Below are 16,148 nucleotides of genomic sequence, written 5' to 3' on the forward strand. Positions count from 1 at the left end.
TTTTTTAAGCTATTCTTTCCAATCCTCATGCTATCTATCATCTGGCACTCGTTTGAATGAAACGAGAGATATACCTTGTATGCATATGCTCATCATACAAATTCGCGCTTGAGGAATGTTTTTGACAAATTACAGGGGGGATCCTTTGTCTGGACTTTCTACCCTTTTGAGTCCAACGCGAGCATGAAACTTAAACAATTGGAAACGGACAATAGCCGGCAGATATATACATGTGTATATAGTTCAACAAGATAGAATATATTTCTAATTGTTTGCATAGTATTTCGAGAAAACATCCAAAAAAATAAAATTACATCTCAAGACTGTTAATCGTGATATAAAAAATTCTTTGTTTTTCGTATATTATGTACTAATAACCTTACGATAAATTTAGTCTCAAATTATAGTAGAATATTATCATCTTTACAATAAAATAGATCGTTCTTTACTCGCGTATACCGTATGCGAGTTATTTCCCACGCGCATATACGCTTTACGTCAATCTGCATGCGAAATTCGCCGAAACAACAACAAGGGATCTAGGTTGTCAATGCGGGATCATGTTTTATGAAATATGAAAATATTACACAGAAATTGGAAGAGAATAAATCAATAAAACGAATCTATTGGCAGATGAGATGTTTTCGAATAAGAAGCAAAATTTTTTTAATTGTTTCTGCCATTGTTTATGAAAAAATTATAAATAAAAATTACTTGCTTCAATTTAAAGAGTTATGCAAATCGACATATTCATTACATTTACTAATTTATTTATTTAATTAGAAAAATTATTTATCGGTATATGCATCCTTTAAAATTTTGCTATTTTCTTTGAAGGGGTTGTTCCATCAGGTGGCGCCGTTTGTGGAAAAGCTTTGTACTAAGCTCTTTGCACCCCTTTCCACCCTGAATATCTCGATAGGATACACAGCTATAAGGGAAAGAAAAAGGAGAACACCCTTTACATAATTTACATGTTTAATTTAATATTATCTTATTCTTGATAATTAGAATCAACATAAATTAATTAAATCTTGATAATTTAAAATTATTACAACTTCTTTAATTATTCATTTCATATTATTTTAATAAATATTCTGCGTTTACATATTAATTATTCAATATATTAAATTGTCATGTTTAAATATTAAAAGATTATGTTAGCATATTTTAATTACAAAAACATACATTCTGCAAGCCATTTAATAAAAAAAAAAACTAGTGTCAATCCTGTTGTCGCTTATTTATCAACTACAGACGATAATATCGAAATTAGGAAACTATATCTGGTATATCACTGTTATTATATGCCGAGTCATAGAATCGATTCCCGACATCGCTATACGCTAGGGTGCAATAACCAACGTTAGCTCCGCTTGCACCCCCGCCCGTTCGTCGTAGATAATCGCCTCGTAATTCACATATCCAGGGTCATTATTATTCATACTTCGAGTGAGACCACAGTATGCAAAGGCAAATTGCCAGCCGGACCGGCGAACCCTGGGTAGTACTTGCATACGTACGTAAGAGCTTAGCTTTTCATCGAGCATTATGTAACGATCCGACTATGTACAAAAGTGTGCCACGAGGAAAAGAGTGAGTTTACTTTGGAAGTTAATAACGCTTTAGTCAACTGAACCTGCAACATGAGACACGCTTTCCCATTAAAGGGGATAGAGCGAAGTCACGAGCGATGAGTTCATAAGCCGTGCGCTCGAGATCGTATCGCGAGAATAACGTAAATATAAATTACAGGCACGAGGTCTGTTTACCGTAAACTTCGCCTCCCTACGGGGAAACGTGGGAAACTCGGATTCCCCGTTGTCGAGACGTTGAGCGATCGGCAAGATTTTTTTTCCGCGTCGCCATTTGTGTAAAGTGAATTAAATATTTCGCGAGAGCGATGTGGCCGCTTTGCGAGCCACGCCAATTATATCGTCGGGCTTTTACAATAGTCTTTAAAACAGCATTACGTGTTTATCTTTAAAACATCTCGTGATAAAAGCGAATTGCGGGTTACGTGCAGGCAGTACGGGAATTGAACACTTTAACCGCGGCGCTACCCCGGCGATTATAATGGCAGTAAAAGAAAGATTAGTAGCGGCCATAGCCATCATTTGTTTCTGGTCAAAGGCATAATTATCCTTCGTTTCGTCGGGTGATTCCAGGCAGACATAAAATCTGCGTACATCTGCATCTTTTTTTTTTTTTCATCGGTATTTCTTCCAGTAATATATCCGAGAGATATGGCTGTATATCTCGTCGAGGGTTGGAGTGTACTTTATTGGCTATGTTTTGTCTTTCACGCACAGCACGCAAAGCCGAGATATTCGCCAAAGTCGCGCCACCTTTTTACGGCACACCCCGTATGTCTTTTTGCTGTTGATGGTTGAAAAACGAAGAGAACGGGTCTCGACGATCACGCGAGGTCTGTAAACGGTTATCGCATCACTCGACCGGAAGTGCATTCCTGACGGCCGGACTCAATGGCCTCTCTAATTACACTTACGTACAATTCACGAATCTTTCAGCGCCTCGAATCTCCTAGTTTGTCCATTCTTCGTGGAATTAGGTGAACGTATGCAAATTGTTATTGATTGAGACGCGATTTGATGCAAAATTCCTTGCTTCGGCTTGTCGCTCGTTGTTCGGTCTGTTATTTTTCACGGGTTATTTCCGAGTATTCATGGCCCGGCGCGTTTGAACGTGGAAAAAAAAAAGAGGGATCGATCATGCCGCGCAGATTTGCGGAATTCCTCGGCCGCTAGTCGAGTCCGCCCCCGTTCTCCGCGTGTCAAATGAAAATATGTCACTGCCAGTCGGTGGCAGTCGAAATCCGGACGCGGTGGCGTTCTCATCAGCATGCGAAAACTTTGTTATTTGTTTGAACACGTTAAATTATGCATGCGCAATATGCTGACGGCTTTCGACGGCGTTTCGGGGGAGAGAGACGGAGGAGGATGCGAATTTGGGCGCGGAGAAGCGTACGATCCGTGGGGGTAGTCGAAAGGACGGATGAGGGGGTGATGGAAAGAGAGAGAGAGAGAGAGAGAGAAAAAGAGAGGACGAAGAGCACTAACAGTGCCACACAGAGAGTGTGCGAGTCGGAAGGGTGCAGCTTTTCTCTCAAACGTAATTGAAACAACAATAAAGTACGAACGCACAACAATGAACGCACCTAATAACTCCGAGCTCTTTGCCGGCTCTATACCTCGGTCTGAAAACGAAGGGATCGCGTCGACTTTATCGTTCAAAGGGTGTGAAGATATGATTAAATTACCAGATGTATATATATATATATATATATATATATATATAATATATATATATATATAGGCTATTCGTCCCATGTCCATCAAGTTTATGCGATCAACCATCTCGTGACTAATAAACTGGCTTGAGTTATAATAATAATTAATGTTTCGATATGAATTTTATTCTATTTCATATTTTTTGCAAGTAATATAGATATAGCATTCGTTAATTACATAGATGTCGGCTGATAAAACTTGATATAGAAATCTGTATCTTGAATTGAGGGGCGTAGCAATGTTTCATACATAATTATGAGTCAAACGTAGGGACTTTTTCCAGCTATATATACACAGGTGTGCATGTATAATATCGTTTTAAAAGTCACAAAACTAATCTATGCACAAAGGGCACTTTGATGCTCAGAATTCGTCGACAAAATTTCAAGATAATCCAGTAGCTGAAGTAGTACAAGGACAGAAAATAACAATTGATCAAACAACAACTCACTCAAGTGACAAATTTTAGGTGTGACTGGTGTGACAAACGTTACAGATAATGTCTGTTCGGAAACACGGATGTATGATTTATTTGAATAGAATTTATATATATTTATGTAGACGTATACGTTAGCAGAGATGATTAAAAAATCACCAAAGGCAAATGCGGAGGGAGCCCGTGCACGTGAACACAGAAAATGTTAAATGGACTCAGACACAAGTGAATGTATATATGCATGCGCGCGTGTATAGCCGTGTATAAGTTAATGCGCCGTGGCGTGTGTGATGCATTTTTTTATCCGTCGACAAACGAACGGACAAACGTGGCGTGGTCGCGCTAATCAAAATCCGATGCGGCAGCAACGACCACCGATTAAGCGGTCTCTTCTGAAGCTTCCCGTCACGAATCCGCGAAGCTGCAGCGCGGTTGGTCAGTTTGACATAGGTCCGCGCGCTGGCCCTGTGCCCTATGTGTATACTTCGAATATACATATTTATACGCAGGGTTTGCGCGTTCGTGGTCCACGCTTTCCGTGTCCAACGTCGATCGTCCCGGAGCGACACGGACCGGTCCTCCCTTTTTCTCCCCCTCTCTCGGTTACCGTTTAAAATATGAAATGCGGTGACAGCTAAAATCTACAGGAAGTTCGTACAATGCAGTCGAACTGCGGGCTATGCCGCGAGAGAGAAAACCGGTCAATTGGAAATAGGGTGACCGAGTTACGGGTTACCAACTACCACCCCGCGCCGCGGCCGCGTTATCCCTCCGCATCCCTTGACAACCTGGCGTATCAAGTTTCTTATGCGGAATCATCCCCTTTCCCTTCTCTTCGCGATATACTGCCAGATCGTTGCCACGATGCGCCGTAAGGAAAAAGAATCTTGATTCTCTGCGAGAATCGTGGCTGGCGACTGCCTGCAACAATCACCAGTGGGTAACCCAGCTCACGTTCACAGACGTGCAACCGTTTCTTCGCTAATGCCGCTTCCTGTTCACGTAAAAGAATTTCGATATACTGAACCGTCAGGTGAGCCGAGATCCGAGTAGGAAACGTCACAATAAAGTTTTTCGGTCGACGAGTCTGAGACATTAAAAAAATATTTTGTTCGTATGTCGCGATAATAGTATTTGTTATCTATCGGATTCATTGATTTATTTAGCTTATTTCTTTTCTTAGAAAATATATATTCTTGTCACTTATTTAATGGGTATCTGGAATTTCAAATCAAATTTCGCGTGAACAATAGTTTTGCTTCTCAGTCGAGTAGTCTCAATAAATTTTTAATCAAAGAGACTATTAAACCATAAACTTTATATCTCAAATACTCCCATTTTGTATCTCGCTTGATGTGCTCCAAAGACAAAATTCAAATAATGATTCTACAATCCTAATGAGCACGCAGAATCTGAGTATACAAACCAAGTACGGGTTTTCAATAGCATGCCGTCAAGCATTGAAAAAGCTGGAAAAGCTGAAACTCAATTATATTTCCAGCTTCTTTAATTTCATCGTAATATATTCTATACACATTTTTATTCAATTAATATTAAATATGTTTATTTAATTTGTTAAATTATATTAAATTAAATTATTAAATATTAATGAAATAATTTTTTATTACTGGATTACAATCTAAGAAAACAAGCAAATATAGTAATAATAACTATTGGATAATGTACTAAACTTTTTAGACAGACAGAAACATTTATATATAAGTACTAATGTAATTAAATAGATTGCATACCGCCAAGATCTTAAAAAAATTTTTGAACATGATAATTGCTTGTTGATAATGCTTGTTATAAGATAAAAGCTTGATAAAAGCATAATGACGTAACGTTGATACAGGAATGGAAAGGATTAAAACGCAGCGTCATGTGAAATACGTTTATCTATCTTGTTGTAACGTCAATCAAAACATACAGCAATAAATCATCAGCGTACCATATCCCTCGGATCAAGCACCGAAAACTCCATACTACGTTGATAGCCCGTATTATACATATAACAAATATAGGCGTTACGATATTATCTTCCAGTAAATGTAATAAATTTTCGTAACGCCGGCAGGCGTATTTTATATGCGAAATATTTATCGCGCGGCGAGATGTCCAAAATTAAATCATTCGAGCCATCACAAAGTGGCGTACAATAAAGAACGCACGACCGGCCATCGCGAGGGAAGATTCAGTAAAATCGAATGGATATCGTTTAAATATATAGCATACTCGATCCTATTCGCTTCTTAAATTCGCCATCCTTTCGTCGTCGTTGTCGTTGTAATCGTCGTCGTCGTCGCCACCACCGCCATCGTCGTCGTCGTTTCTGACTTCCGTCTGGCGTACGTCGCGCGAGCTCTTATTAAAGGTGGCGATTTATCGCTAGTAATAACGGTGCGGTCTGGTGCTGCTTGGAAGCGAATGTCTCCCTGCCAAGGTTCTCTGGGAAGAGCAAGAGCGAGTTCGTGGCGCGAAGAGGAAGAGGTCAGAGGGTAGAAACTGGAAAGTAAGGGTTTATTCGCGGCAACCCTATCTGCGCGAGAGGTGGATGATGCACCTCTTCTCTCTTCCTCCTCGGCAGTATGTTATCAAGCGTGAGTTAAGCATGCGTGCGCGTGTATGTGTGTGTGTGTGTGTGTGCGCGCGCGCGCGCGCGGCGAGGTAGATTAACAATTCCTGACATTTTAGTGGCGCTCCGGATGCGTTAACGCCACTTCAAGTACCGGAGTGCCCGACTGTAACGAGCTCCAGGATTGATTAACCGCCTCTGTCGAGCGACCCGCAACTACGGACTACGTGCTTCTCTAAGCAAACGAGACGACGGCCCGACGAAAGATCCTCGGAACTTATAATTATCGCTTGATTAATCGTCATTTTGACAGATAACTCGGAAACGGAGAAAATTTTTCACTGACTCGTCACTGTTATCCTCGGATCGCCTACCATATGCATCGATTAATCTTCCTAAAATATCTGACTATGTAAATTAGCCGTGTCTTTTCGGACAACCAATTCCAGACGAATCGGTAGCTGTCAGTCACGCGTTAAAAACCGAAAAAATAAAAAAATATTCATCACAATAAGAATATATGAGTCGTACTTGGACTTGGTGATTCAAAGAATTTTGCAATAAATGCGAGGATTCAATTAATTCGATAAATCTCGGTTTTTTTATATTGATTTTTATAATACCAAATTAGAATCCACATAAGCTTGAAACAAAGTTTAGAAACACAAGAGATATATAGTTTCCCCGCCGGGAAACTTTTTCCAAAGTTAGTCGATGCAGATATTTTATTCAGACTACGATCAAATAATTATTGACAGATATATTAATTGTAAGCTTTGAGTGGAATGGTGCTTTGAAAAATATCTAGATGAGAAACACAGCAGGTGTGATAGACAGTGGCAGGTGTTTTTCCACATCAGTAACGATTGAAATGATGAATCGATCGAACCAGCTTTGGACTAAACATCAATAGATGGAACAAGTCATCTACTCAAGGGGTTAAGAAGACGAATAAGCATTATTCATACCATGTGAGCGCTTATCCTTAAGTTATTCATCTCATGAATTAGTAAACACGATGAAGAGAAGCTCTCGCTTGCGCGTATCGGACCATCCCTGCAACGAAGTTTACCAGAATATTAAGTCCAAACGATTCTCTTGTCGCTCATACTTGTCTCGCCATCAGAAGATAATACCAATTTTGAGATTAATAAATTCGAAGGAATTGCAATTGCCTCAGAGATATACATTACAACATATTACGTTACGGTATGTCGAAACAATATATTATACATTTTTAAAAAGAAGCTAGAGGATATTGTCGGTGAAAGGAAGTAATCTCTAAATTTTTTAATTTTCCAAGATAACTTCTCAATATACTTTCTAGATCGACAATAAAATCTGATAGAGAACATCGAACGTGCGTGTAATCTCGTCTACTCTCGTTTCCTTCGATCTTTCCTAATGAAATTTTCAAAAATTCTCAAAGTAGAAGGATTCAATATTCTCTCATTAGAAAACGCACAGATTCTATCGCGGTTGTCGGTAATATTTAAAGGAAGAAGAAAATGATTTAGCGAAGAAAGCAGTTACCACTCGCGTCCTGACTTCACAGAATCGTCGAAGCGTGCGACTGTAGGCTGGAAATAGATTACAAACGTAATATTTCAACCGTCATAAATATTCCGCACTGTTGGTGTCGGCACGGCTTTCGTGCTGTCTTCTTGTTTCTTTTCTCACGCTGATTGACAGTCTCGCGACGTGGTAATCTAATTGGGATAAGAAGAATTTTTGTACCAGGTGGTCCCTAATTGGTTACCCGTCATTAAGGGTCTTGCGATCCTAATTATCTTAGCGTAAAGCTTGACACGTCAAGTAGCAGCACTTCTGAGACTTTCGCGAACTTTGACACGTCGTTGAAATCGTCAAGCAGAAGTATAAGATGATTCATATAGATATTAGGTATATATTTTTCAATTTTAAAATTTCTTGATTTTTTAAAATTAAATAAATAAATAGAAATAATCATACAATGAATACAATGAATACAATGAATGTGTTTATTAAATTTCTCGCATATACATTTACATTGTAAATATATATTAATTGTACAATCTACAAAATTTGTAAAAAATTTGCGTACGTAAAAGACAGTTAAAATTTCAGTTAATATTGATAATATGATAATATTATAATATATTATATTATCAACAGAATTCTTCTTCTTGAAATATATTTTGTAAAATATTACCAATACACAGATATAAGACATACAAAGTATATATAACATACAAAATGATATAATTAAGTATTATATCCATTAATTAATCTCAGTAGATCGAAAAATGTTTCATAATGAAATATACCTAAATATAAAAAGTTAATTTAAATGTGAATATATGAGGAATGTATAAAAATCACAAACTTCTTGATTTCGTTTGACGATAACTTATATTATCGTACTTATTTAATTTATCTAACATTTCTTATGCAACAGGTGGAATACATTTTTCTATAAAAAAATGTTCCTTCTCATTTTTTAAGAATTGTACAAAAGTAGTCTTAATTTAAGTCTTCGTTTCTTGTTGCCGTTCCCGTTGTCCTTGTTGTGGTTGTCCATCATCGACTTCCCAATTTTCGACCTCAGGTTCCGGATAATTCCATGGTTGAATTTTGGCTGATCCGAAGATCGCAAATATCACGAAAGCGAGAACTTGGGCGACGATGGTAATCCAGAATGCAATTCTCCATCGCGCTATGGTGTGCTGTTAGAAGATATTGGATATTAATACCAAAATAAAGAATATCAATTTGAAAATGCTACTGTGTGACAGCTGTACTTTATAAAATAAGCTATCAAGTTTAATATACCAAAATTATATTTTAGACATTATAATAATAAAAAAAAATAACATAATATTAAAATTCTCATTTCAAAGATTTCATGTTACAATAAAGTTGACTTCGCAGTTGATTACGCAATTAAGATTCAGTGTCTTTCTTAGAGCGAATATCGGCTTAACTTTCTTATATCGGGTTAAAGTCGTTTCACCTTTCGTAAAACTTCAAGAAAGTGGAATCTCTGTGCATAACTTATTAAAAATTCAAGAAATTGGAGATCATGTCACGTTGCTCTTAATGGACTCTTTTTTCGTTTTCTTGTCTGATCATGCATTAAGTGTTCAACTCACTCCTTCCGATACGAGAGCTCCAACTATCGGTGGCAGGATAAAGGCGGAAATAGTGCCCGGAGTATTTGTAATACCCATGAGAATTCCTGCATAATTTGGTGCCAGATCGTTTTGATTACAAAGATGACCGACAAATATAGCACCACAGACTATTATACTCAAGGTTAGCAGCACAGTCGACGTCACACGAGCGCAACCAATGTACGCGATTATAACGAGAAAGATGCTAGCTGGGATGGTGCCTGGAAGAAAAAAAAATACGCTAAACTATACATATATTAGATACTTCTTTTCTGGACTAAACATATTTAATTTAACATAACATATATAAATATTTTCTGGATATATAAACACTCAAAGATATGCATACAAATTTTATAGCGTATAAAATTCAATACGATGTAGCTAATTTATATCAATTATAATTTCATATATTGTAGAAATAATTTATACATTGTCACACACTAAAAATAGAAACAAAAATTATAATGTCACGTATTATTCAAAATCATTGCAGTTATGTAAATCAGGCAGAAAATTTACAAACAATACTTCATTCTTTTTCATTAATTAATATGTAAACTGTATAATTTAGTTCTTTAATTTGTGCTATTACATCCGCTATTGCTACGAATTGCTGAGCAAAATAAGAGAGAGAAAGAGAGAATTGCTATCTAACTTTATTAATTACTTAAAACAGAATGTATACCGAATAAAGTGGTTATTAATGAAAATAATACAATTTTTTTTCAATTTTTTATAAATATTGAAAAATTGTGATATTTACGGAACTATTTTCAATCTACTGTAAATATAATTTATATTTTTATATAAAACAAAAAGACCACATCTATACCTATATTATTATGAATTTCATTTCAAATACATACTTATGAACACTGCAATTTTACGTGCAACTGTCTGAGACCAAAATCCTTTTTTCCGTCCCCAATCTAAAATTCGTCCGATTAATGGATTAGTGAAGGCGTTCACAAGATATGGTGTGCAAACGATAGCGGCATTCTGTAAAGTATTTCAGGAAAAATTTAGACAAAAACTTGAGTTCTGTTTCACGTAACTGTGCACACGTCATACAGAATAAAATAATATTACTATATGTAAAATATTATTTTATCCGTAATATTCTGCTCTCTCTCATAATACCTCTTGGATTAAATATAACTTGAAATACGTAAAATAATTATATATGACATAATACAAGAAAAAATTATATGTTATTACATATATGAGATGTATAAATAAGTTCTCGCGGTCAATTTTAGATAGTACTAACAACGGTGTGTTTAAACGCAACCAATTATTTTTCCATTAGTAAGGTTGACTAAGCACTAATTCGAAAGTTATGTAACAATGCTCAGTTAGACAATTAACATTTTTAATTTAATTGAAAATGAATGCTGAAAAGTATATATTTGTCATTGCATATCTTACTCTTTTTATCGCGGTAGAACCATGACTAAAGAATCAAAAAATATTTTATCAGATTTATGGAGACAATATTATGTCAGAAAGAATGTATAAAGATTGGTTTAAAAGATTTAAAAATAATTCCAATGTATACAATAAATCATGCTATGTATAGCATTCTTTAGCCACGATATCTATCTGTTACTTAAAAAATAACAAAAGAGGATAAATTCGAAAAGCAAATATTTAGAACGTTTGCATTGGTATTTTCATATTAATAGATGTATTTTTAAAAAAATTAAGAATTTATTTACACTTAATATATCTCTACTCACCGAGGTAATATCATATCGCAATATCTTGTTCATATAAAGCGGCAGTTGGGTGAGCAAGAAATACCAGCAAAAATTGCCTAAAGTATTCGTAGCGATCAGAGCCAAAAATGGCACCGATGTAAATATACTTTTCCATGGAACCTTCATCTGTGCGGATCCAGGTGTACGATGACCATACGAGTTCACGATAAACGCTCTTTCATGCTCCGTTATGTACTTCTGTTCTTCCGGACAACCGGCGAAAAATATGTAAAAGACGATGCACCAGATTAACGGTGTCGTTCCGTGGATGTAAAAGATAGCCTCCCAGCTCACGTAATGCAATATCAATCCCGAGGTAAGAATAGATATCACGGTGCCGAGCGACGTTCCAGCGTATATAATGCCGACCCATGTGCTTTTTTCCTCATACACAACCCATGTTCCCAGAAGAACATTTACTATAGGAAGATTCGCTGCGCTCACAAAACCGGTCAAAAATCTGACAGCGTATAGTACGTACAAATACTTTGCCAAGATCGGCACCAATATTGTTAAGACTCCATTTAACAGTACACACATTAACAATACGATCTTCGTGTCAAACCTGTATCCAATATATTTCATTATTATAATTTATAGAAATATATGAATAAATAAAATATTAAACAATTATATTACTGAATATAACTGATCGTATATTCTCTAATTCCCTAAATGTAGAAATTATCTGTCAGCATCTTGATAGCATTTACGTGCATACCATAGTATCTTTACTCAAAGAATTACTTCATATAACAATAATATTAGGTGTTGGAATTAATTCGTAGCGTTTTACAAGTGATGGGAAGTACTTTCATTAATGTATTTTTTAATGCTCATGTGAAATAAATAACATTCTTTCATTAAAAAACGCTACGAATTAATTCCAACACCTAATAATAATATAATATGTATAAAAAGGGAAATATTAAAACACTTACCGATCCGCCAAATATCCCGATGGAAACATGCCGACAAGATATCCAGCAAAGTATATACTAATAACCAAACCTTGCTCACTTGATGTCCAATCGAATGGACCATCGATATCGGTGATGGAATCTTCAGGAACATCAAATTCCGGACACTCATCTGACCAATCCGGTAGACCCGGCTTTTTTTTCACCATACCGATGATAGCCGTCGCGATATTAACTTTCAAACCATAAATAATCATGTTCGCTATGCACAGCATAATAGCGAACAAGTATCGTACGCGTATCTCTAAAGTCAAAATTATAAAAGATATTTAGAATGATATATACCAAAAATAAAATTTAATTATTTGTTTATCTAACCTATAATGGAATCTAGTAAATTATAATTTGCTACGTGCCGAAATGTGAGAAAGTGAGAGAAAGTAAAAGAAAGAGATGTGATGTGAGTGAATAAATATTATACTACGTGCCGATACTACTTAAAAAACCTATTTTTACATATAAATTTATAATTATAGGTTAAACAAAATTTTCTACTTATAATATCTCTCATTATATGACAAGGTAGTAATTACATTAAATGACAAGGTAGTAAAATTTATCATTTAAACACATACACACACTCAAAACATTCTATATATATATATATATATATATATTAAATATAAATACCTATCATGTATACATAAATGTACGTTTTGCAAAAGAGAAAGAAATTATTGCTTTAATTATTTTATTATTATAAATATTAATAGAAGAGAAATTATTTCCTTACCCATCATTCTGAATATTCAATGTGACCTCGTTTAATGAATCGATGACATTAATGATCATTACGTTTCAAATCGTTACCAGTGTCGTCGTTTTCGTCGTTTGTTTCCGTATCGATACAATCACCAATTCGGTTTCACTCGCTAGCACATTCAATTGCCAGATTACGACTATCGAATTATATCGTCGACGATGAGACGGCACCCATGCATACCCAGATTCCTCCTCCACAAATATCTTTCTATAGCCTTACGTCTCGACGCTGAGCATTCCTATATCTGACATGAGATTATAGATCGCATAACAAGAAGCTCACTGTCACTTGTAAAGTCAAATACGGTTCGAGGTTTTACTGCCTTTCTCAATTCCGTTAATAAATATATTGTCCCCTGTACCGATAACGCACGCGGTTGCGTATTAATAGATACACAATATTGTCATACAGGAAAACAATTTCGAAATTGTTAAAATTTACATATTCGTATAAATCTTACTATGTATTAAAACGAGTATTTTCAGAATTATTCCTTCTGCATATGTTAAGTAATACCAGGCAAAAGTTTAACTTGTTTTCAATGCCGCATTTTAATTAAACAATGTCTTGTCTCTGATATCGATTCTAATTCCAATTTTAATACCAGATGTTTGCTAAATATATTTCTTTGCTAAAAGCGAGATAACGTTCTTACTCAAGTTATCCGTATCGCAATAGAATATTCTCTCTGCATGGATTGACGACATTCATTTTGAAAAATATTATTATGGTTGCGTTTTATTATTCATTGTTAATACTGAAAATCTATAATACACGTTACATATACTGTAAATTTTCAATACTCACAATGTATATCGGAACACAACATATAAATGTTTTTGTTTTACAGTGAATGTGCTTATAATCGTTTTAATTAAATTTTTTCAATTTATAAAATTGATAACATAATGTTATGTGCTTGATATCTGCTCAATTTTTGAATTAACACACACATTCTCCTATCTAAAGATTCTACAATTTATAAAAATATTGTTTTGAATAAAAATAAACTGAGATCTGTTAATTCAATACTTACGTCAAAGTTTTTCTTTTCTTCTCTTTAAATTAACGAAAGAATTTATAGATAAATCATAAGACAGTTGCAAAACACTTTGTATAAATAGTTTCATTTTACACGCACATTCGATAAATTTTTATCATTAATAAAAAAAAAGATGACAAACAACGTATGTACAAACCTATTAGGAAAATATGTTTGAATGATGTGTGCAGTCACTGGAACTAGATATAGATAACTCAATGTGTTAGTGACGTTACGAAAGACTGTGCGATACGAATTGCTCAACGGTCACACGAGCACTAAACTAAACTGTGGAAGCGGCTGCGTTTTAACTTTCAGTAATTTGCACATAAGTGGTGATTCCTTAATGTAAACAACATCACCTTATATTTGCTAAGTTATATATAGAATCTCACTTTAATTTTTTTTTTTTTTTATAAATGTGTAGTATTCTATACATATACGTTGCAATATAATTTATAAACCTATTTAAATGCAATTATCATACAATCATGAAAAATTCAATAGATGAGGCTTGTTTAAATGTAGCTATTATATGAATAGTTAATGAAACGTAATAAAAAGATTTAATCACTTGCATTTAATCATCTAATTTGATCGTGTAAAGTAATTATTTTCATTCTTAAAATAATCTCACATCTTTATTTTTTACAAACGATTCTTTGAAAATGGACGAAGTAACAGTCATGGCGACAAGATCATTCTCTCTAAAACCGGTTTCGTGGCAATATGCGTTTATTCATGCTGCGTTTCTCCGACGATAATTAAAACCAAGTGAGCATTGATTACACAAGCACAGACGACAATTTCGTCTCCGTTAACAACTTGACGGAAAGGTTTCACTCGCGTGATATTCAATGTGAATGTCCCAACTATTATCTCGGTAGGCTGCCAACACCGAAGCTCGAGTCGCCTCTCGCCGCGATACAGTGGCACACGATAGCATTCTTAACAGACATTCGTCGGCGAGACGTTTAATGTTTATGGGCTGAGGATAATGGGGTCTCCTTGGTGAGCCCATGTCCAAACAGATGAGAAACGTTCTGTAGCATAGCCCGAGACTCCCCGCCGATCAGACAACCGTAGTCTTGAATATCTCTGTGCATTCAACGTATAGTGACGCCCACCGAATTATATTCAGCATATGTGTCATCTTTTTTCGTCGACCAAATCGAGATAAGCTAGGTAGATGCACATAATAATAAGCCACGATATTATCTTCCTGCGTCAAACGTCGATAAGAATAAATATAAACGTGTTGATATAGATTATTTTATTAATATTTATATTTTCACAACTTTTTACATAACAAATGTAAAATTTATGTAAAAATCCACACTGGATATCTTGAAAATATGCATGTAATTTTCTACCTTGAATATCAAGAATAATACATTTATTGTAATATTTAATGTATTAGTATGCCTATATTTGTGAAAGATAGTCTGTCAGGTGTAAATCGATATTTGCCATATATCATTCTATGTAATAGAATAAGAAAAAAAGAAACAGAGAGAGAAAGAGAGAGAATGCACAAACATAGATTGAAGCTATAAATAATATTCAGATTAATTCCCAGTTTTCAAAGATCTTATTTATCACATAATTTTGTTATATAAGCTATGCATTATCAAAATACTTTGTATATCTAATTCATACAGTGCACGTATATTTAATTCATACATTAGCATATGGCCACCGCAGATACATATAATAAATAGATTATTTATATATCTAGCAAATATTAATGTGTTATTTGTATTATTGATATGTACGCACTAAATGTTAAGACATTTCCACGTTTCATTCTTAATTAATAAATAAAAAGTAAAAAATCAAAATGATATATTTCATCTGATATATTTCATATTTAAAAGGTTTATTAATTTCAAACTACAAACGGAGCAGGCTGTATTTAAATGCCATGTGCATCTCTATCAACGATAATGCGCCTATGTAGGTCAATTTACTGACGTCGCAATAATTTACGTAACGCTTATCGCGAAACAGTCGGAGCTTGTATAAAACAAGTACTTTATAATTTCAACCTTACATATTATATTTTTACATAATGTATCTCCTTCAATAATGGAGTTTTTTTACGCAACGTTATACCACGTCGTATA

General features: G+C 34.9%; 2 protein-coding genes and 1 long non-coding RNA gene across 14 annotated transcripts in view; 1 reads left to right on the forward strand and 2 right to left on the reverse strand.

Annotated features, from left to right (window-relative positions):
* The window catches only part of Ten-m (teneurin transmembrane protein Ten-m), a 569,521-nt gene that overhangs the window by 110,534 nt on the left and 442,839 nt on the right, over window positions 1–16,148 (forward strand). The gene's annotated exons all lie outside the window — the stretch shown is intronic.
* LOC147906639 (uncharacterized) overlaps window positions 1–16,148 on the reverse strand; it is a 289,343-nt gene that overhangs the window by 63,159 nt on the left and 210,036 nt on the right. The window lies entirely within an intron of this gene.
* Window positions 8,300–16,148, reverse strand: part of LOC105147819 (sialin) — a 31,108-nt gene continuing 23,259 nt past the window's right edge. The window contains exons 1-7 of one of the 3 annotated variants that reach the window (XM_011059084.2): window positions 14,180–14,306; window positions 12,951–13,224; window positions 12,179–12,461; window positions 11,217–11,802; window positions 10,344–10,476; window positions 9,454–9,695; window positions 8,300–9,027 (exon numbers count right to left, since the gene is read on the reverse strand). In XM_011059084.2, the coding sequence (XP_011057386.1) occupies window positions 8,830–9,027; window positions 9,454–9,695; window positions 10,344–10,476; window positions 11,217–11,802; window positions 12,179–12,461; window positions 12,951–12,957 (1,449 nt within the window). In that variant the 5' untranslated portion in view covers window positions 12,958–13,224; window positions 14,180–14,306 and the 3' untranslated portion in view covers window positions 8,300–8,829. Of the gene's footprint in view, window positions 9,028–9,453; window positions 9,696–10,343; window positions 10,477–11,216; window positions 11,803–12,178; window positions 12,462–12,950; window positions 13,225–14,016; window positions 14,039–14,179; window positions 14,307–16,148 lie in introns of those variants that run through there. The other 2 variants (XM_087416202.1, XM_011059086.2) reach the window with 2 other exon arrangements.

This window comes from Acromyrmex echinatior, chromosome 19, assembly GCF_024713525.1.
Source record: "Acromyrmex echinatior isolate Ae372 chromosome 19, ASM2471352v2, whole genome shotgun sequence".
Lineage (NCBI taxonomy): Eukaryota > Metazoa > Arthropoda > Insecta > Hymenoptera > Formicidae > Acromyrmex > Acromyrmex echinatior.